This window comes from Perna viridis, chromosome 5, assembly GCF_037379345.1.
Source record: "Perna viridis isolate PV_CMFRI_1.1 ecotype Kerala chromosome 5, ASM3737934v1, whole genome shotgun sequence".
NCBI lineage: Eukaryota > Metazoa > Mollusca > Bivalvia > Mytilida > Mytilidae > Perna > Perna viridis.
In genome coordinates this window covers 47,173,611-47,197,656 of record NC_142449.1, presented here as the reverse complement: position 1 = coordinate 47,197,656, position 24,046 = coordinate 47,173,611, and the positions used below count along the sequence as shown (strand labels likewise).

General features: G+C 34.7%; 3 protein-coding genes across 3 annotated transcripts; all 3 read right to left on the bottom strand.

The window, feature by feature from the left end:
- Positions 1 to 581: 581 nt before the first annotated feature.
- Positions 582 to 8,843, bottom strand: LOC148617979 (uncharacterized). The gene is made up of 2 exons (XM_088585670.1): positions 5,770 to 8,843; positions 582 to 4,948 (listed from the first exon to the last, which is right to left on the bottom strand). The coding sequence occupies exon 2, from the start codon at positions 4,945 to 4,947 to the stop codon at positions 2,320 to 2,322; it is 2,628 nt and encodes an 875-aa protein (XP_088441796.1). The 5' UTR covers position 4,948; positions 5,770 to 8,843; the 3' UTR covers positions 582 to 2,319.
- A 144-nt stretch (positions 8,844 to 8,987) lies between these two features.
- On the bottom strand, positions 8,988 to 22,584 carry LOC148617978 (uncharacterized). The gene is made up of 3 exons (XM_088585669.1): positions 22,471 to 22,584; positions 13,136 to 13,397; positions 8,988 to 12,323 (listed from the first exon to the last, which is right to left on the bottom strand). The coding sequence occupies exon 3, from the start codon at positions 12,320 to 12,322 to the stop codon at positions 9,695 to 9,697; it is 2,628 nt and encodes an 875-aa protein (XP_088441795.1). The 5' UTR covers position 12,323; positions 13,136 to 13,397; positions 22,471 to 22,584; the 3' UTR covers positions 8,988 to 9,694.
- LOC148617977 (uncharacterized) lies at positions 16,354 to 22,611 on the bottom strand. The gene is made up of 2 exons (XM_088585671.1): positions 22,471 to 22,611; positions 16,354 to 19,689 (listed from the first exon to the last, which is right to left on the bottom strand). Exon 2 carries the CDS (start codon positions 19,686 to 19,688, stop codon positions 17,061 to 17,063), a length of 2,628 nt encoding a protein of 875 aa, XP_088441797.1. The 5' UTR covers position 19,689; positions 22,471 to 22,611; the 3' UTR covers positions 16,354 to 17,060.
- Positions 22,612 to 24,046: the final 1,435 nt, after the last annotated feature.

Sequence of the window (24,046 nt, the reverse complement as noted above, 5' to 3'; positions counted from 1 at the left end):
TGATAAATCCTACATGCATTGACTGAATGGAACAACTGATAGGTCTTATTTTAATAAGATTGGGATAGAGTCAGAATAATGTGTCTGAGTGAAGTGGCATACCTGTTGGCTGTTGCACAATAAAGAACCAGCTTAGTGTGTTGAACTAGTAAAAAGTATGGTCTGTTTGAATGGATTAATTTTCTGCCATAGGATGTTGAACTTAATCAATCAATCACTTATACCTTTACATGAAGACATTTTATTTACTCGACTTATGTATTCAGACCCTGGTACCACAAAACTTTTAAAATTACTTTAGTCTGAGAATACTCTCAATTTTTCTGATTTAATGAAACCCTTCTGTTAAAGGACAATTGGTTTATCAAGTGAAGCCTGATTGTGTATCATAGGCAAGCACCCTACACAGGGAAGTAACATGGAATCAGTCCAACTAATTTATTATGACTAAAACGAGCATGTATGTGTCTGACTAATTGCCCTTAAACTTCCCTCTTTACTTCAGAGTTTCAAGTGCAAAATCGTGGAAACAAACAAATTGTTAATTTTAATTATGCAACCAAATAAAAACAACAGGAAAATATTACTTATATTACTTTATTCTGTAATTAATTTGTGTCTAAAATCGTTTCTAAAACTTATGACAAAGCAATACAGTCATTGAAATTAATAAATCCTTCAACTTTTACTTTAATGTGTACTAGAAGTTCAGAATTTTTTATGTATTTTTCTATCTACAGAGCGAAATCGAAATGAATTTATAAAATAGAGCAATAATATAGCAGGAGATGGCAGTGGAAGTATTTTTTTTAATAGCGGTCAACTTCGAACTAAAATGATCCGCAGAGCGCAGCTTGATACGACCAGAGGTCTGAGGGAGTATGGCTTGTTGCAGCTCTGGCGTAACGGACTCCACGTGTAGAGATCTCTCAGAACCCAATTCTTACCCGCTTCTCTCATTTTCCTGTCATTCAAAATTTAGCTTTTTTTGTTTCATTAATTCCTATTTTCAACTTTTTGTTTCGACAACACTTTTCCATTTTTTTATTTGTATGAACAGTGCGTATGCATCTGTGATATTTGTGGTGTTTATTCGACAACAATACCTCATTTACTATACAAACAATGCCATAAAAGCTTAACTTTGAAATCAGCTTAAAAATAATGAAATCAAATTTATAACAGTCCATAGATGATAATGCGGTATGTTTATTTGACCTATTACAGCGCAAACAACGATAATTTCCAGGAGTAATTTGCTAGATGTCTTCCCTTCACTAAAGGATCATCACTCTATGAACTTGACTCATTATAGTTCACTGGACATGATAAGATTTTAGTTGCTACAACAGATAAAATTCAAATTCTGTTTAATAGAGCACGAAAGTTCAGTTTATTAAATGAGGCGGTTCACGAGGCAATTTTCAATTAACCAAGAAAAAACATTGAAAGTCCCTGATAATCATCATTGTATGCGCTGTAAAATTAAGTGAATCGGTTTGTAAATTGTTTTGTTGTAGATACATTGATGTCTCTTTAACATACTAGCCTTTACCCCTTTCTTCTCTAATTCAATTGCAGACAAATTATTGCATTCAAGTAAAAAACTACAAATTCTTACTTCGTCGCATTACATTATATAATTACATGCATAATTTTTAAGCCACGAAATTACAACCATAGCCTCAAGAAATAAAAAGTAAATAAAAAACAAACACAAGATAATAACAACATGAATTGTGCAAATTGTTAAAGTCGCTCTGTATGGTTTACATGGTGTAAAAGCAGTTATTATAAGCATGAAAAATGCCACAACATGTCATGGAAATAGAAAAGAATCATAACAAAACGCAAATAAAAGAAAATCCAAAACATTTCGATAATTATTTTCATCAGACCGTATCGTTTTAAACGCTCTTAGTTGTCCACCCTCGCTATTGGGTAAAAAATAGACCAGACTTCTACATTCTGCAATGCTCAGTAAAGTATATGCCAATATGAAATATCTTCATTATTCTATTAGCTGAATGTTAACTTCTCTAAAACGGAAAACCCTTTAATATTCAAACCACACTTAAAAATTGTAAGAAAACACGTACAATTCTGGTATCTTAGTTAGAACTTGTACAAGGAGTCAACAACGACACCATTCATACTCATGAAACAAAAACAAATGTATTTATCATACTAATGTTATAAGCACGAATTCAATGATTGTTTATTCACCTCGAACATGGCAAGAACCGATAGGCTTTTACTACGGGGCAACCAATCCCTCTAGGGAGTCCCTTTCTTGAAGCTCATAATATATAAGCGATATTATATCACCTCTTCTATTGGTTTTCTTTTTCTCTTTAGAATGTCGATCAGCTGTTCTTTGAATGTTTGTTTAGCAATCTCGGAATCTTCCCATTGGATAAAATCATGTCTTTCCATCTTTCTCCTCAGCAACTTTGGAACATCTTTGGCAGTAACGCCCTCCACGTTGACTATAACTATATCAGAAACCACTCCTTTGTAGAGTAACTCGGATGCATATATTATCTCAAACTCGTGCCATCCTTTTGAAATGTATGTTTTTGTTAGAATTATAAGAATAACTCTACTCACTTCCATGTTTTCGATCATATTATGGACATCGGCAAGTCCAGGAACAGAGTCTCTTTCGTCAAAGTATAGTCTGAACTCCCCACCAAAATCTTCATCGTCCTTGCTGCCAGCATCTATTCCCGGTAAAAGGTTTGTCAAGACCCACTGATAATCATCTTCGTAGCTTGATATATAGGCATCATATTTCAACAAGTTTCCGCTTAATTTTTCGTATCCATCGCCTCTGAATGCAAACGATCTTTTTATAGATCGCTTAGCTCGATAATATCGTAGTTGAATGAACCATCGCTTTCTGTAGACGATGACTACGACAATTAGAAACAACAAAAAGACACTGGCGGCAGTTATTATAATTTGTGTCTTTGTGAACCAAAGGCAGTTTATTTTACTTCTGTCGAACGATAGAAGCTTTTTACGATGCCACTCTGGTGGTGAATTGCATAAATATGTGTCGACTTGTACAAAATCGATTTTTGTGGTGTTAATAAAATCACGAAACCATCGGAGATCGCAAGTACATGCAAATGGATTTTGCTGAAGATAAAGGGTTTTTAACTTCGTAAAATCCTTAACTGATGACGAATTTATAAGAGCAATCATATTCTGGCTTAAATCAAGACTTTCCAACTCCGTCGTTCTTTTAAACAACCTGTCACTCCATGTTGATATTTTGTTCAGGCGAAGTGTTAGATTTTGAAGGCTTGTTAAATCTTTAAACAGTGGGTCAGGTAGAATTGTCAAGCCATTGTTTGTCAAGTTCAAGGTCAAAAGTTTGTTCATTCCAGCAAAAAACTTGCCATTGTTGTCCCTTGCAATCACGTCACCAAGCATATTATTTTCCAAGTGAAGGTATTGTAAATTTATGAGCACATTGAAAATCCCAACTGGACACACCGCTAAAGAGTTATCGGCCATGTTGAAATAGCGCAACGAGGACATTGGCGCCATTAGGTTTTCGGCATTAGGGATCCTCTGAATATTATTCTTGTTCAGATCCAGTGATTCAAGAACTCCAAATGGAGAAAATAACCTTCCGGGGAGATTGTTGATGATATTTCGTACCAGGTGGAGTTTCTTCAGGCTTGTCAATCCATAAAAAGCGTCCTGTTCTAGACTATGAATCTTATTGTTACCCAAGTAGAGTAGTTGTAATTTCGATAGATTTGCAAAAGTTTTGTCTTCCAGTCCTGTTATTTGGTTCCCGTTTAAATATAATTTTTCTAGAGACGGTGGTAAGTTGTTTGGTACTTTTGATAGTTGGTTGTCGTTCAGAAATAAAATAGTCAACGCATCAAGACCATCAAAGGCGCTGCTACTAATGTTAAATATTCCACCATTACTTAAATCTAAAGTTATCAACTTTTTCAGGTCAGCAAAACCTCTAGGAGGAATGCTGCTCATCTTATTGTTTTTCAATTTTAGTGTAGTGATACTTGTGTTGCGCAATAACTCAAAGGTCGACGATGGAAGTACACCGCCAAGTTTAATGTTGTCAATGTCCAATGATACTAATTGACTTCCAACTAAACCATAAAATGCCGTGTGGAGATCGGAACTTGTAAGGGGGTTCGTTCCAAGTTTTAATGACTGAATATTTTTGAACCATCTGAAAGCACCTTTTGATATAGTATCTATATGGTTCCTGGACAGTCCCAACTTTCGCAAGCCAGAGTTCTGCAAATGTTTAAAGGTGTTGTCATCAAGAGATCGAAATGCATTATTACTCAAACCAATATCATTGATAAATTTCAGTTGTTGATAGTCAGCAGGGAATGTTGGATCTTTCATATTATTTGTTTGCATGTACAGCTTCTGGAGATTTTTCAAGTTTCCTACCTTCGGAATTCCAGGTAAGTTGTTGCTATCAAGATTAACCAATTTCACCAAAGTAGTTTCAATAAATGCGTCCTGTTCAATCTTTTGAATTAAGTTATTAATCAAGTAAACTTCTTCTAATGACGACAGATTAGCAAAACTATAACTTTCAATCACTGATATCTTATTATTCCTCAGATATAGATACTGAAGTTTCGGAAGCAGGTCACCATTGAACGTATTTGACTTCAGACCAACTATACCGTTATTATCCAACCATAGATATTGAAGATTAGGCAGCACGCCTACATCAGTAAACTTTAAGTTGTATATTTTATTATGTGCCATGTATAATTTTTCAGTCGATCTCGGGAGGTTTCCCGGTATGGCTTTCAGTCCATGTCCTTCACAATTAACAGAAGTCAACTCTTTGTTACAGAAGCAATGCTCAGGACATTCCGAGGGAGATGATCCTCCTATTGAAAGCACGAGGCTTAGAATCAAACACAGCATGCCAGACATCCTACAAGATAGACATTACGTATTCAATTCTAAAATAAATCCTAGCCCCACCCCACCCCCCTTTCAGTATAAAAATGGTCGATGCCTAATCGTCAGTTGGATATAACATACCCCGTGTCCATTTCTGTCGCCGATGGACGGGGTGGGTCCAAGACTTTAGGCAAGTAAGCGTGTCGAGCAATGCAATGCAACGCAACGGAAATTTTGGTGGAAGTATTTGTAAAAAAATCAAAATTTCGTGCATAAAAAATCCCAAGTGTAGAGGAGGGGGCGCACAACAGATCTGTACCCTATGAATCCGCGCCTGATCAACTCCAGTATGGCTAGATGTTGCCTTGCAAGCCATGTTTTCACTTGATGTCATATGGAGGAAAGTAATTCCAACCTCTTACTTTGTAGGAGCCCACATGTAGTAGTCTGTCTGACCAAGAACTGCACAGACTTCTTTAGAATATACGTGGGTGTTTAAGGGTTATTTTCATGCACTGTTTTCGGCTTTTTTTCCATTCATCGAGTTTCGGTTTTACCCGTGCAAGAGAGTGTCGTCGTGAAGCGTTTTATTCATCGTTCGTCGTGATTTACAGTTGTACTTATTTACGTGCATAATCAAAACAAAAAACAAAAATTATCAAAGTTGTTTTTAATTAATGTTTCTTCTGGAGCGTTAAAAGTTTAACCTTCATAATATTAAATTATGTTTAATCGGTATAATGTATAGCTACAATAATCAGAATTCTGTAGCTCTTGTGACATATTGTGTTCGTTATAGAAAAATTGTATTATGAATCAATTCTTAGACTAACTAAAGTAACATGTATTTACCTTGCGACCTCCTCAGATCTGATAGCTCATTCTTGTTAACCCATAAAAGTGATAAAGTCCTCCACAAATAAGTAGGTACTTAGGAAAATCCCAAAGAATTATCTCTTAAAAGGTTGGGATATCATATTTGTTTAGCTAACTGGCTGGGAGCCATTGATTGAATCTATTAATAGATTCGTCCTACGTGTTGAGATCAAAAATAACTGCCGGGGGTTTCTCGGGAATAGGACAAGCCATGCATGATCATAATATAATCGATGATCTAAATAATAAATTACTTACATTGTAAAAAATATGCAAATGTAGATTTGCAAAAAATCAATATTCATTTCGTTAACGATTTATGAAGATAACTATATAAGTTCAGAAGTACTGCTGCCGTCTGGTATAAGATACGTATTTGTATACTGATACTTAAGTGGTTTACCAGAATTTGAAGGTTGATTTCAATGCTTGTAGGGGAAGAGTTAAATGTATATTTTTCTAGTTATGAAAACCAGGATGTTGCATAATAATTTTTTGTATAGATTATATACATCAGAATTATAACTGAGACATTTCCATTTCCAACGGACATATGTCAGTAAAAATACTAAAGGTATGCGATAAACACATAAGAAATTAGACGTAGGCGTACCTTGTCACACGGAGCATATTTGAAATATTACCCGCCATAAAATATGATTTCAATGATTCTCTGTAAAACGGTTTTTGTATTTTCGTTTATCAACTGCAGGCACGAGACCGCAATTAATTTTCAAGTGCATTTCAATATACACATTTGAGCAGATTAAAAAACATTCCACCGGCGCAAACTGCATAAAACTTCTCTGGCCTAAAGATATGTACAAACAGGATTTTATATATAAATTGTAGAAAATTTTACCATCATTTTCTGAAAATTAATACATATAATTCGGAGATGGGATAAACATGACAAATGAACTGAGTTAAAAGTCCTAAATTTTAACCTTCTTCCACTGAACCAAATCACAACTTTTAGTCAGGATTAATGAAAAAAAATTCCCATGTAATTTTAACCTATTTTCTACCAATTAGAGGCAAAACTTCAGCAAATAAGTTTCCAGTAAAAATATGAAAAAATGTGGAAGGTACCTACTACCAAAGTTGGAACTATATTCGTATACAGTGAAAACCAAGGGGAATAAATTGTGTTCTCGTACCTATTAGATCAATAAATGTGCTCAATTTGAATAAAACCTCACTCATGTCAAGATGTACCTTTTTTGACTTCAAGTACAAAGTTGCATCATGATTAGTAGAAAAATATATAAGTTATAGCAAATTTAGTATCAGTGGTACATTGCTAGACTCGCATGTCCAATGGTCGAAGGAAATAAGGCTCCTCTAAAATGTACATTTTTTTTTTAATGCAATATTTTTGTGATTTTTTACATTGGTTGCATCATATTATGTGTATTTGATGCAATGAAGTTCAGTTTACTTAAGTTCCAGCTGCTTTAAGGCCAAAAATTGGGTTTTTATACATGCGGCCATGGTCAATGCACTTTTAGACCATGTATAGGGGTACACATATGAAAACTCATTTTATGATGCTGACAATGACTTAAATTGATCAACTTCAAACATAAAGGGGTCTACACATATCAAATGTACATTGAAAACGATAAGAAGTGGTTTCAAAGCTAAAACTGTCACTCCAGATCAATATAAACCAGACCTGTACAGAGCTTGTTCAAGTGCGATTGTGTCCAATATTAAAAGTTAGCCTTTATTTGGGTTTTGAATGATGAAAGATCTGAAACAAATGTAAAATAATCTAAGGTTCTAAGCTTATCAGGTACATAAGCAGACAGTCACCTGTATTTTTCCAGTTTTTCTACAAAAACATTTCATTTTTGAAACCTTATAGTGTATGCGGAACTCTAAAATTAGGTGTTTTTCAGACATCACAAGGTATATACATGTAGTGGTTTACATTAGATGCATGAATATCAATGGAATGAATATATTAGGTTTTTTTCACATTATTTATATTATTTACTAGCAAATACAAAAGATTCAGACCAAAAAAAAACACATATCTGTGATTTTATAGATCCTAAGACAAGGCTGTGAAAACCCCTGATTTTGCCATATTTCATTGACTGGGTTCATAAAAATTACACTAAATTGTCAGATTTCTGCCTAAACCTTTTTCATAAAGTATGTTTTTTTGTTGATTTGATGTTCCTAGTGTATAGTTAGAGGAGAAAAACTCAAAGCTGTACAATATTTTCCCCACTGGTCTATATTTCATACCTAGCACCTTAGCAAAAGTGCAATTTCAATGGAAAATCCCATAGAAACCATATTTTTTTATTTTAATTTCAGAAAATAGAGAATACAGGGCCAAAATCTTATTATTTCATGTAGACTTACTGAATTCTTGAAAATAAACACCAAATTACCCCCAGCAAATACTAGCAAATACAATTTCTGATACCCTGGCAACCCCCTTATTAGGCACGAGACCGCAATTAATTTTCAAGTGCATTTCAATATACACATTTGAGCAGATTAAAAAAATTCCACCGGTGCAAACTGAATAAAACTTCTCTGGCCTAAAGATATGTACAAACAGGATTTTATATATAAATTGTAGAAAATTTTACCATCATTTTCTGAAATTAATACATATAATTCGGAGATGGGGTAAACATGACAAATGAACTGAATTAAAAGTCCTAAATTTTAACCTTTTTCCACTGAACCAAATCACAACTTTTAGTCAGAATTGATTAATGAAAAAAAATCCCATGTAATTTTAACCTATTTTCTACCAATTAGAGGCAAAACTTCAGCAAATCATTTTCCAGTAAAAATATGAAAAAAATGTGGAAGGTACCTACTACCAAACTATATTCGTATACAACGAAAACCAAGGGGAATTAATTGTGTTCTCGTACCTATTATTCTGTTTAATAGAGCACGAATGTGTCTATCATCTGTTCATAAAGTTCAGTTTATTAAATGAGGCGGTTCACGAGGCGATTTTCAATTAACCAAGAAAAAAAAACATTTAAAGTCCCTGATAATCATCATTGTATGCGCTGTAAAATTAAGTGAATCGGTTTGTAAATTGTTTTGTTGTAGATACATTGATGTCTCTTTAACATACTAGCCTTTACCCCTTTCTTCTCTAATTCACTTGCAGATAAATTATTGCATTCAAGTAAAAAACTACAAATTCTTACTTCGTCGCATTACATTATATAATTACATGCATAATTTAAGCCACGAAATTACAACCATAGCCTCAAGAAATAAAAAGTCAATAAAAAAACAAACACAAGATAATAACAACATAACCTCGGTATATGAATTGTGCAAATTGCTAAAGTCGCTCTGTATGGTTTACATGGTGTAAAAGCAGTTATTATAAGCATGAAAAATGCCACATGTCATGGAAATAGGAAAGAATCATAACAAAACGCAAATAAAAGAAAATCCAAAACATTTCGATAATTATTTTCATCAGATCGTATCGTTTTAAACGCTCTTAGTTGTCCACCCTCGCTATTGGGTAAAAAATAGACCAGACTTCTACATTCTGCAATGCTCAGTAAAGTATATGCCAATATGAAATAACTTCATTATTCTATTAGCTGAATGTTAACTTCTCTAAAACGGAAAACCCTTTAATATTCAAACCACACTTAAAAATTGTAAGAAAACACGTACAATTCTGGTATCTTAGTTAGAACTTGTACAAGGAGTCAACAACGACACCATTCATACTCATGAAACAAAAACAAATGTATTTATCATACTAATGTTATCAGCACGAATTCAATGATTGTTTGTTCACCTCGAACATGGCAAGAACCGATAGGCTTTTACTACGGGGCAACCAATCACTCTAGGGAGTCCCTTTCTTGAAGCTCATAATATATAAGCGATATTATATCACCTCTTCTATTGGTTTTCTTTTTCTCTTTAGAATGTCGATCAGCTGTTCTTTGAATGTTTGTTTAGCAATCTCGGAATCTTCCCATTGGATAAAATCATGTCTTTCCATCTTTCTCCTCAGCAACTTTGGAACATCTTTGGCAGTAACGCCCTCCACGTTGACTATAACTATATCAGAAACCACTCCTTTGTAGAGTAACTCGGATGCATATATTATCTCAAACTCGTGCCATCCTTTTGAAATGTATGTTTTTGTTAGAATTATAAGAATAACTCTACTCACTTCCATGTTTTCGATCATATTATGGACATCGGCAAGTCCAGGAACAGAGTCTCTTTCGTCAAAGTATAGTCTGAACTCCCCACCAAACTCTTCATCGTCCTTGCTGCCAGCATCTATTCCCGGTAAAAGGTTTGTCAAGACCCACTGATAATCATCTTCGGAGCTTGATATATAGGCATCATATTTCAACGAGTTTCCGCTTAATTTTTCGTATTCATCGCCTCTGAATGCAAACGATCTTTTTATAGATCGCTTAGCTCGATAATATCGTAGTTGAATGAACCATCGCTTTCTGTAGACGATGACTACGACAATTAGAAACAACAAAAAGACACTGGCGGCAGTTATTATAATTTGTGTCTTTGTGAACCAAAGGCAGTTTATTTTACTTCTGTCGAACGATAGAAGCTTTTTACGATGCCACTCTGGTGGTGAATTGCATAAATATGTGTCAACTTGTACAATGTCGATTTTTGTGGTGTCAATGAAATCACGAAACCATCGGAGATCGCAAGTACATGCAAATGGATTTTGCTGAAGATAAAGGGTTTTTAACTTCGTGAAATCCTGAACTGATGACGAATTTATAAGAGCAATCATATTCTGGCTTAAATCAAGACTTTCCAACTCCGTCGTTCTTTTAAACAACCTGTCACTCCATGTTGATATTTTGTTCAGGCGAAGTGTTAGATTTTGAAGGCTTGTTAAATCTTTAAACAGTGGGTCAGGTAGAATTGTCAAGCCATTGTTTGTCAAGTTCAAGGTCAAAAGTTTGTTCATTCCAGCAAAAAACTTGCCATTGTTGTCCCTTGCAATCACGTCACCAAGCATATTATTTTCCAAGTGAAGGTATTGTAAATTTATGAGCACATTGAAAATCCCAACTGGACACACCGCTAAAGAGTTATCGGCCATGTTGAAATAGCGCAACGAGGACATTGGCGCCATTAGGTTTTCGGCATTAGGGATCCTCTGAATATTATTCTTGTTCAGTTCCAGTGATTCAAGAACTCCAAATGGAGAAAATAACCTTCCGGGGAGATTGTTGATGATATTTCGTACCAGGTGGAGTTTCTTCAGGCTTGTCAATCCATAAAAAGCGTCTTGTTCTAGACTATGAATCTTATTGTTACCCAAGTAGAGTAGTTGTAATTTCGATAGATTTGCAAAAGTTTTGTCTTCCAGTCCTGTTATTTGGTTCCCGTTTAAATATAATTTTTCTAGAGACGGTGGTAAGTTGTTTGGTACTTTTGATAGTTGGTTGTCGTTCAGAAATAAAATAGTCAACGCATCAAGACCATCAAAGGCGCTGCTACTAATGTTGAATATTCCACCATTACTTAAATCTAAGGTTATCAACATTTTCAGGTCAGCAAAACCTCTAGGAGGAATGCTGCTCATCTTATTGTTTTTCAATTTTAGTGTAGTGATACTTGTGTTGCGCAATAACTCAAAGGTCGACGATGGAAGTACACCGCCAAGTTTAATGTTGTCAATGTCCAATGATACTAATTGACTTCCAACTAAACCATAAAATGCCGTATGGAGATCGGAACTTGTAAGGGGGTTCGTTCCAAGTTTTAATGACTGAATATTTTTGAACCATCTGAAAGCACCTTTTGATATAGTATCTATATGGTTCCTGGACAGTCCCAACTTTCGCAAGCCAGAGTTCTGCAAATGTTTAAAGGTGTTGTCATCAAGAGATCGAAATGCATTATTACTCAAACCAATATCATTGATAAATTTCAGTTGTTGATAGTCAGCAGGGAATGTTGGATCTTTCATACTATTTGTTTGCATGTACAGCTTCTGGAGATTTTTCAAGTTTCCAAACTTCGGAATTCCAGGTAAGTTGTTGCTATCAAGATTAACCAATTTCACCGAAGGAGTTTCAATAAATGCGTCCTGTTCAATCTTTTGAATTAAGTTATTAATCAAGTAAACTTCTTCTAATGACGACAGATTAGCAAAACTATAACTTTCAATCACTGATATCTTATTATTCCTCAGATATAGATACTGAAGTTTTGGAAGCAGGTCACCATTGAACGTATTTGACTTCAGACCAACTATACCGTTATTATCCAACCATAGATATTGAAGATTAGGCAGCACGCCTACATCAGTAAACTTTAAGTTGTATATTTTATTATGTGCCATGTATAATTTTTCAGTCGATTTCGGGAGGTTTCCCGGTATGGCTTTCAGTCCATGTCCTTCACAATTAACAGAAGTCAACTCTTTGTTACAGAAGCAATGCTCAGGACATTCCGAGGGAGATGATCCTCCTATTGAAAGCACGAGGCTTAGAATCAAACACAGCATGCCAGACATCCTACAAGATAGAAATTACGTATTCAATTCTAAAATAAATCCTAGCCCCACCCCCACCTTTCAGTATAAAAATGGTCGATGCCTAACCGTCAGTTGGATATAACATACCCCGAGTCCATTTCTGTCGCCGATGGACGGGGTGGGTCCAAGATTTTAGGCAAGTAAGCGTGTCGAGCAAAGCAATGCAACGCAAATTTTGGTGGAAGTATTTGTAAAAAAATCAAAATTTCGTGCATAAAAAATCCCAAGTGTAGGGGAGGAGGCGCACAACAGATCTGTACCCTATGAATCCGCGCCTGATCAACTCCAGTATGGCTAGATGTTGCCTTGCAAGCCATGTTTTCACTTGATGTCATATGGAGGAAAGTAATTCCAACCTCTTACTTTGTAGGAGCCCACATGTAGTAGTCTGTCTGACCAAGAACTGCACAGACTTCTTTAGAATACACGTGGGTGTTTAAGGGTTATTTTCATGCACTGTTTTCGGCTTTTTTTCCATTCATCGAGTTTCGGTTTTACCCGTGCAAGAAAGTGTCATCGTGAAGCGTTTTATTCATCGTTCGTCGTGATTTACAGTTGTACTTATTTACGTGCATGATCAAATTTGTAACAAAAATTATCAAAGTTGTTTTTAATTAATGTTTCTTCTGGAGCGTTAAAAGTTTAACCTTCATAATATTAAATTATGTTTAATCGGTATAGTGTATAGCTACAATAATCAGAATTCTGTAGCTCTTGTAACATATTGTGTTCGTTATAGAAAAATTGTATTATGAATCAATTCTTAGACTAACTAAAGTAACATGTATTTACCTTGCGGCCTCCTCAGATCTGATAGCTCATTCTTGTTAACCAATGAAAGTGATAAAGTCCTCCACAAATAAGTAGGTACGTAGGAAAATCCCAAAGAATTATCTCTTAAAAGGTTGGAATATCATATTTGTTTAGCTAACTGGCTGGGAGCCATTGATTGAATCTATTAATAGATTCGTCCTACGTGTTGAGATCAAAAATAACTGCCGTGGGTTTCTCGGGAATAGGACTAGCCATGCATGATCATAATATAATCGATGATCTAAATAATAAATTATTTACATTGTAAAAAAATATGCAAATGAAGATTTGCAAAAAATCAATATTCATTTCGTTAACGATTTATGAAGATAACTATATAAGTTCAGAAGTACTGCTGCCGTCTGGTATAAGATACGTATTTGTATACTGATACTTAAATGGTTTACCAGAATTTGAAGGTTGATTTCAATGCTTGTAGGGAAAGAGTTAAATGTATATTTTTCTAGTTATGAAAACCAGGATATTGCATAATAATTTTTTGTATAGATTATATACATCAGAATTATAACTGAGACATTTCCATTTCCAACGGACATATTTCAGTAAAAATACTAAAGGTATGCGCTAAACACATAAGAAATTAGACGTTTGCGTACCTTGTCACACGGAGCATATTTGAAATATTACCCGCCATAAAATATGATTTCAATGATTCTCTGTAAAACGGTTTTTGTATTTTCGTTTATCAACTGCAGGCACGAGACCGCAATTGATTTTCAAGTGCATTTCAATATACACATTTGAGCAGATTAAAAAAATTCCACCGGCGCAAACTGAATAAAACTTCTCTGGCCTAAAGATATGTACAAACAGGATTTTATATATAAATTGTAGAAAATTTTACCATCATTTTCTGAAATTAATACATATAATTCGGAGATGGGGTAAACATGACAAATGAACTGAGTTAAAAGTCCTAAATTTTAACCTTCTTCCACTGAACCAAATCACAACTTTTAGTCAGAATTGATTAACGAAAAAAAATCCCATGTAATTTTAACCTATTTTCTACCAATTAGAGGCAAAACTTCAGCAAATAAGTTTCCAGTAAAAATATGAAAAAATGTGGAATGTACCTACTACCAAAGTTGGAACTATATTCGTATACAGTGAAAACCAAGGGGAATTAATTGTGTTCTCGTACCTATTAGATCAATAAATGTGCTCAATTTGAATAAAAACTCACTCATGTCAAGATGAACCTTTTTTGACTTCAAGTACAAAGTTTCATCATGATTAGTAGAAAAATATATAAGTTATAGCAAATTTAGTATCAGTGGTACATTGCATGACTCGCATGTCCAATGGTCGAAGGAAATAAGGCTCCTCTAAAATGTACATTTTTTTTAATGCAATAGTTTTGTGATTTTCTACATTACTTGCATCATATTATGTGTATTTGATGCAATGAAGTTCAGTTTACTTAAGTTCCAGCTGCTTTAAGGCCAAAAATTGGGTTTTATACATGCGGCCATGGTCAATGCACTTTTAGACCATGTATAGGGGTACACATATAAAAACTCATTTTATGATGCTGACAATGACTTAAATTGATCAACTTCAAACATAAAGTGGTCTACACATATCAAATGTACATTGAAAACAATAAGAAGTGGTTTCAAAGCTAAAATTGTCACTCCAGATCAATATAAACCAGACCTGTACAGAGCTTGTTCAAGTGCGATTGTGTCCAATATTAAAAGTTAGCCTTTATTTGGGTTTTGAATGATGAAAGATCTGAAACAAATGTAAAATAATCTAAGGTTCTAAGCTTATCAGGTACATAAGCAGACAGTCACCTGTATTTTTCCAGTTTTTCTACAAAAACATTTCATTTTTGAAACCTTATAGTGTATGCGGAACTCTAAAATTAGGTGTTTTTCAGACATCACAAGGTATATACATGTAGTGGTTTACATTAGATGCATGAATATCAATGGAATGAATATATTAGGTTTTTTTCACATTATTTATATTATTTACTAGCAAATACAAAAGATTCAGACCAAAAAAAAAACACATATCTGTGATTTTATAGATCCTAAGACAAGGCTGTGAAAACCCCTGATTTTGCCATATTTCATTGACTGGGTTCATAAAAATTACACTAAATTGTCAGATTTCTGCCTAAACCTTTTTCATAAAGTATGTTTTTTTGTTGATTTGATGTTCCTAGTGTATAGTTAGAGGAGAAAAACTCAAAGCTGTACAATATTTTCCCCACTGGTCTATATTTCATACCTAGCACCTTAGCAAAAGTGCAATTTCAATGGAAAATCCCATAGAAACCATATTTTTTTATTTTAATTTCAGAAAATAGAGAATACAGGGCCAAAATCTTATTATTTCATGTAGATTTACTGAATTCTTGAAAATAAACACCAAATTACCCCCAGCAAATACTAGCAAATACAATTTCTGATACCCTGGCAACCCCCTTATTAGGCACGAGACCGCAATTAATTTTCAAGTGCATTTCAATATACACATTTGAGCAGATTAAAAAAATTCCACCGGTGCAAACTGAATAAAACTTCTCTGGCCTAAAGATATGTACAAACAGGATTTTATATATAAATTGTAGAAAATTTTACCATCATTTTCTGAAATTAATACATATAATTCGGAGATGGGGTAAACATGACAAATGAACTGAATTAAAAGTCCTAAATTTTAACCTTTTTCCACTGAACCAAATCACAACTTTTAGTCAGAATTGATTAATGAAAAAAAATCCCATGTAATTTTAACCTATTTTCTACCAATTAGAGGCAAAACTTCAGCAAATCATTTTCCAGTAAAAATATGAAAAAAATGTGGAAGGTACCTACTACCAAACTATATTCGTATACAACGAAAACCAAGGGGAATTAATTGTGTTCTCGTACCTATTATTCTGTTTAATAGAGCACGAATGTGTCTATCATCTGTTCATAAAGTTCAGTTTATTAAATGAGGCGGTTCACGAGGCGATTTTCAATTAACCAAGAAAAAAAAACATTTAAAGTCCCTGATAATCATCATTGTATGCGCTGTAAAATTAAGTGAATCGGTTTGTAAATTGTTTTGTTGTAGATACATTGATGTCTCTTTAACATACTAGCCTTTACCCCTTTCTTCTCTAATTCACTTGCAGATAAATTATTGCATTCAAGTAAAAAACTACAAATTCTTACTTCGTCGCATTACATTATATAATTACATGCATAATTTAAGCCACGAAATTACAACCATAGCCTCAAGAAATAAAAAGTCAATAAAAAAACAAACACAAGATAATAACAACATAACCTCGGTATATGAATTGTGCAAATTGCTAAAGTCGCTCTGTATGGTTTACATGGTGTAAAAGCAGTTATTATAAGCATGAAAAATGCCACATGTCATGGAAATAGGAAAGAATCATAACAAAACGCAAATAAAAGAAAATCCAAAACATTTCGATAATTATTTTCATCAGATCGTATCGTTTTAAACGCTCTTAGTTGTCCACCCTCGCTATTGGGTAAAAAATAGACCAGACTTCTACATTCTGCAATGCTCAGTAAAGTATATGCCAATATGAAATAACTTCATTATTCTATTAGCTGAATGTTAACTTCTCTAAAACGGAAAACCCTTTAATATTCAAACCACACTTAAAAATTGTAAGAAAACACGTACAATTCTGGTATCTTAGTTAGAACTTGTACAAGGAGTCAACAACGACACCATTCATACTCATGAAACAAAAACAAATGTATTTATCATACTAATGTTATCAGCACGAATTCAATGATTGTTTGTTCACCTCGAACATGGCAAGAACCGATAGGCTTTTACTACGGGGCAACCAATCACTCTAGGGAGTCCCTTTCTTGAAGCTCATAATATATAAGCGATATTATATCACCTCTTCTATTGGTTTTCTTTTTCTCTTTAGAATGTCGATCAGCTGTTCTTTGAATGTTTGTTTAGCAATCTCGGAATCTTCCCATTGGATAAAATCATGTCTTTCCATCTTTCTCCTCAGCAACTTTGGAACATCTTTGGCAGTAACGCCCTCCACGTTGACTATAACTATATCAGAAACCACTCCTTTGTAGAGTAACTCGGATGCATATATTATCTCAAACTCGTGCCATCCTTTTGAAATGTATGTTTTTGTTAGAATTATAAGAATAACTCTACTCACTTCCATGTTTTCGATCATATTATGGACATCGGCAAGTCCAGGAACAGAGTCTCTTTCGTCAAAGTATAGTCTGAACTCCCCACCAAACTCTTCATCGTCCTTGCTGCCAGCATCTATTCCCGGTAAAAGGTTTGTCAAGACCCACTGATAATCATCTTCGGAGCTTGATATATAGGCATCATATTTCAACGAGTTTCCGCTTAATTTTTCGTATTCATCGCCTCTGAATGCAAACGATCTTTTTATAGATCGCTTAGCTCGATAATATCGTAGTTGAATGAACCATCGCTTTCTGTAGACGATGACTACGACAATTAGAAACAACAAAAAGACACTGGCGGCAGTTATTATAATTTGTGTCTTTGTGAACCAAAGGCAGTTTATTTTACTTCTGTCGAACGATAGAAGCTTTTTACGATGCCACTCTGGTGGTGAATTGCATAAATATGTGTCAACTTGTACAATGTCGATTTTTGTGGTGTCAATGAAATCACGAAACCATCGGAGATCGCAAGTACATGCAAATGGATTTTGCTGAAGATAAAGGGTTTTTAACTTCGTAAAATCCTGAACTGATGACGAATTTATAAGAGCAATCATATTCTGGCTTAAATCAAGACTTTCCAACTCCGTCGTTCTTTTAAACAACCTGTCACTCCATGTTGATATTTTGTTCAGGCGAAGTGTTAGATTTTGAAGGCTTGTTAAATCTTTAAACAGTGGGTCAGGTAGAATTGTCAAGCCATTGTTTGTCAAGTTCAAGGTCAAAAGTTTGTTCATTCCAGCAAAAAACTTGCCATTGTTGTCCCTTGCAATCACGTCACCAAGCATATTATTTTCCAAGTGAAGGTATTGTAAATTTATGAGCACATTGAAAATCCCAACTGGACACACCGCTAAAGAGTTATCGGCCATGTTGAAATAGCGCAACGAGGACATTGGCGCCATTAGGTTTTCGGCATTAGGGATCCTCTGAATATTATTCTTGTTCAGTTCCAGTGATTCAAGAACTCCAAATGGAGAAAATAACCTTCCGGGGAGATTGTTGATGATATTTCGTACCAGGTGGAGTTTCTTCAGGCTTGTCAATCCATAAAAAGCGTCTTGTTCTAGACTATGAATCTTATTGTTACCCAAGTAGAGTAGTTGTAATTTCGATAGATTTGCAAAAGTTTTGTCTTCCAGTCCTGTTATTTGGTTCCCGTTTAAATATAATTTTTCTAGAGACGGTGGTAAGTTGTTTGGTACTTTTGATAGTTGGTTGTCGTTCAGAAATAAAATAGTCAACGCATCAAGACCATCAAAGGCGCTGCTACTAATGTTGAATATTCCACCATTACTTAAATCTAAAGTTATCAACATTTTCAGGTCAGCAAAACCTCTAGGAGGAATGCTGCTCATCTTATTGTTTTTCAATTTTAGTGTAGTGATACTTGTGTTGCGCAATAACTCAAAGGTCGACGATGGAAGTACACCGCCAAGTTTAATGTTGTCAATGTCCAATGATACTAATTGACTTCCAACTAAACCATAAAATGCCGTATGGAGATCGGAACTTGTAAGGGGGTTCGTTCCAAGTTTTAATGACTGAATATTTTTGAACCATCTGAAAGCACCTTTTGATATAGTATCTATATGGTTCCTGGACAGTCCCAACTTTCGCAAGCCAGAGTTCTGCAAATGTTTAAAGGTGTTGTCATCAAGAGATCGAAATGCATTATTACTCAAACCAATATCATTGATAAATTTCAGTTGTTGATAGTCAGCAGGGAATGTTGGATCTTTCATACTATTTGTTTGCATGTACAGCTTCTGGAGATTTTTCAAGTTTCCAAACTTCGGAATTCCAGGTAAGTTGTTGCTATCAAGATTAACCAATTTCACCGAAGGAGTTTCAATAAATGCGTCCTGTTCAATCTTTTGAATTAAGTTATTAATCAAGTAAACTTCTTCTAATGACGACAGATTAGCAAAACTATAACTTTCAATCACTGATATCTTATTATTCCTCAGATATAGATACTGAAGTTTTGGAAGCAGGTCACCATTGAACGTATTTGACTTCAGACCAACTATACCGTTATTATCCAACCATAGATATTGAAGATTAGGCAGCACGCCTACATCAGTAAACTTTAAGTTGTATATTTTATTATGTGCCATGTATAATTTTTCAGTCGATTTCGGGAGGTTTCCCGGTATGGCTTTCAGTCCATGTCCTTCACAATTAACAGAAGTCAACTCTTTGTTACAGAAGCAATGCTCAGGACATTCCGAGGGAGATGATCCTCCTATTGAAAGCACGAGGCTTAGAATCAAACACAGCATGCCAGACATCCTACAAGATAGAAATTACGTATTCAATTCTAAAATAAATCCTAGCCCCACCCCCACCTTTCAGTATAAAAATGGTCGATGCCTAACCGTCAGTTGGATATAACATACCCCGAGTCCATTTCTGTCGCCGATGGACGGGGTGGGTCCAAGATTTTAGGCAAGTAAGCGTGTCGAGCAAAGCAATGCAACGCAAATTTTGGTGGAAGTATTTGTAAAAAAATCAAAATTTCGTGCATAAAAAATCCCAAGTGTAGGGGAGGAGGCGCACAACAGATCTGTACCCTATGAATCCGCGCCTGATCAACTCCAGTATGGCTAGATGTTGCCTTGCAAGCCATGTTTTCACTTGATGTCATATGGAGGAAAGTAATTCCAACCTCTTACTTTGTAGGAGCCCACATGTAGTAGTCTGTCTGACCAAGAACTGCACAGACTTCTTTAGAATACACGTGGGTGTTTAAGGGTTATTTTCATGCACTGTTTTCGGCTTTTTTTCCATTCATCGAGTTTCGGTTTTACCCGTGCAAGAAAGTGTCATCGTGAAGCGTTTTATTCATCGTTCGTCGTGATTTACAGTTGTACTTATTTACGTGCATGATCAAATTTGTAACAAAAATTATCAAAGTTGTTTTTAATTAATGTTTCTTCTGGAGCGTTAAAAGTTTAACCTTCATAATATTAAATTATGTTTAATCGGTATAGTGTATAGCTACAATAATCAGAATTCTGTAGCTCTTGTAACATATTGTGTTCGTTATAGAAAAATTGTATTATGAATCAATACTTAGACTAACTAAAGTAACATGTATTTACCTTTAAATTTTAACCTTCTTCCACTGAACCAAATCACAACTTTTAGTCAGAATTGATTAACGAAAAAAAATCCCATGTAATTTTAACCTATTTTCTACCAATTAGAGGCAAAACTTCAGCAAATAAGTTTCCAGTAAAAATATGAAAAAATGTGGAATGTACCTACTACCAAAGTTGGAACTATATTCGTATACAGTGAAAACCAAGGGGAATTAATTGTGTTCTCGTACCTATTAGATCAATAAATGTGCTCAATTTGAATAAAAACTCACTCATGTCAAGATGAACCTTTTTTGACTTCAAGTACAAAGTTTCATCATGATTAGTAGAAAAATATATAAGTTATAGCAAATTTAGTATCAGTGGTACATTGCATGACTCGCATGTCCAATGGTCGAAGGAAATAAGGCTCCTCTAAAATGTACATTTTTTTTAATGCAATAGTTTTGTGATTTTTTACATTACTTGCATCATATTATGTGTATTTGATGCAATGAAGTTCAGTTTACTTAAGTTCCAGCTGCTTTAAGGCCAAAAATTGGGTTTTATACATGCGGCCATGGTCAATGCACTTTTAGACCATGTATAGGGGTACACATATAAAAACTCATTTTATGATGCTGACAATGACTTAAATTGATCAACTTCAAACATAAAGTGGTCTACACATATCAAATGTACATTGAAAACAATAAGAAGTGGTTTCAAAGCTAAAATTGTCACTCCAGATCAATATAAACCAGACCTGTACAGAGCTTGTTCAAGTGCGATTGTGTCCAATATTAAAAGTTAGCCTTTATTTGGGTTTTGAATGATGAAAGATCTGAAACAAATGTAAAATAATCTAAGGTTCTAAGCTTATCAGGTACATAAGCAGACAGTCACCTGTATTTTTCCAGTTTTTCTACAAAAACATTTCATTTTTGAAACCTTATAGTGTATGCGGAACTCTAAAATTAGGTGTTTTTCAGACATCACAAGGTATATACATGTAGTGACTTACATTAGATGCATGAATATCAATGGAATGAATATATTAGGTTTTTTTCACATTATTTATATTATTTACTAGCAAATACAAAAGATTCAGACCAATAAAACACATATCTGTGATTTTATAGATCCTAAGACAAAGCTGTGAAAACCCCTGATTTTGCCATATTTCATTGACTGGGTTCATAAAAATTACACTAAATTGTCAGATTTCTGCCTAAACCTTGTTCATAAAGTATGTTTTTTGTTGATTTGATGTTCCTAGTGTATAGTTAGAGGAGAAAAACTCAAAGCTGTACAATATTTTCCCACTGGTCTATATTTCATACCTAGCACCTTAGCAAAAGTGCAATTTCAATGGAAAATCCCATAGAAACCATATTTTTTATTTTAATTTCAGAAAATAGAGAATACAGGGCCAAAATCTTATTATTTCATGTAGATTTACTGAATTCTTGAAAATAAACACCAAATTACCCCCAGCAAATACTAGCAAATACAATTTCTGATACCCTGGCAACCCCCTTATTAGGCACGAGACCGCAATTAATTTTCAAGTGCATTTCAATATACACATTTGAGCAGATTAAAAAAAATTCCACCGGTGCAAACTGAATAAAACTTCTCTGGCCTAAAGATATGTACAAACAGAATTTTATATATAAATTGTAGAAAATTTTACCATCATTTTCTGAAATTAATACATATAATTCGGAGATGGGGTAAACATGACAAATGAACTGAGTTAAAAGTCCTAAATTTTAACCTTCTTCCACTGAACCAAATCACAACTTTTAGTTAGAATTGATTAATGAAAAAAAATCCCATGTAATTTTAACCTATTTTCTACCAATTAGAGGCAAAACTTCAGCAAATAATTTTCCAGTAAAAATAAGAAAAAATGTGGAAGGTACCTACTACCAGAGTTGGAACTATATACAACGAAAACCAAGGGGAATTAATTGTGTTCTCGTACCTGCAATTAAAACTGCTAACAGGAAGTTGGAGGAAATTCGTCGTTGACAGACTATAACCAGTTTTCTTGATGACTCGTTATAACCGCTGACAACGGACTGTAATTGTAATGGTTTGGTGTAGCGTGAAAATGGATTGCTGTAATCTCGGTGGAACCTCCTTTTTGTAACATGATCATTTGGCCATATGGTTTAGTTCTATTTGGACTGATACGCGACTAACTATATATGCTATCCAATATTTTATCCACACTGAAAATACATTAACAAATGAATTACAATTATGTAATTAAAGGTTTCTTTATAATTTGGACCGTGCATTTGACAGGCAAAACATGCAATAAAAAGCCTTTAAAAGTGAAAATGTGCTAACCTGAAAATAGGGAAAAAGTTATAGATCGCGCAGCTCTAATGTGCTGAGTAAGTGTGAATACCCGTATTTCTATGGGTAGACAGTATATATAGTACAGACCATTTGTGGCGGGATTACATGCATTAAATTATCGTGCAGAAAGTATATATAGTGAAAGTCTATTGTCATTGTCTGTCAATGAATGAATGAATGAATGAAAGAGTGTGTAAATGATAGTAAATGATAGTTAATCGAAATCAGTATAGTATTTCTTTTTCTTTATTCAACTGATAATTTGTTACGGTGACATTTTTCAAATCGTAAATCTAGTTTTTGTACAGGGACCCAAAAGTTTGGAATTATATTTTTGTAAAGACGCACGAAATACAAAAGATTGGATTTAAATGCTCACATTTCTAATACATACATTATTCGCATGAATAACTTTAGCTGATTTAAATGATTCAAAATTATTACATACTAACTTACTTTGGCACTTCGCTCCCCATGGAGCATAGACCATCGATGACTGACCTCCAGCGCTGCCCGTTCTTTGCTGTCAGCTCCAGTTGTCCCCATGTTTATCCTGTCAGCTTTACGTTTGAGTCAAGGTGTTGGCGCAAGGTTTTCTTGGTCTCTTTCTCTTCCTCTTACAATGTGGTGTCCATGTAAAGGCCTGCCGCGTGATGTTATCCACTGGCCTACGCAGGGTGCGGCCTAACCAACATCATCTCCTTCTTAGTACATTTTCCTTCATGGGAGGATGGTCAGCCTGTCTCCATAGCTCTGTGTTTCTGATGGTATCTGGCCAGTGGACAGTAATAATTCGCCGATGACACCAGTTGACGATAGTCTGTATCCTATGTGCGATAGCCTTGGTAAATCTTCATGTGTCTGCACTGTTTGGTGGTTCGCAGTTGGTAACGAGGTTTGTATCTGCTGCTGTAATATCTTGTGGGTTTTCTGCTGTTTGTCGGTTCAACACCTCTTCCAAATGTTCGGTCTATCTACTGAGTTGTTTATCTGTCTCTGTCATGACATCTTTGTGTTTAATTGGTCCTTCTCATGGTTTAGTTTTTCCAGCTAACCTTTTGGTGATATCATATAGTTGCTTCATGTTTCTGCTTGCCACTGCTGCTTCTCAGTCATGTGAGCTGGTAAAACCCATGTTGCCCTGTGAATCTTCAAGAGTTGGAAAATGCACCCACCTATCACACAGATGTTCA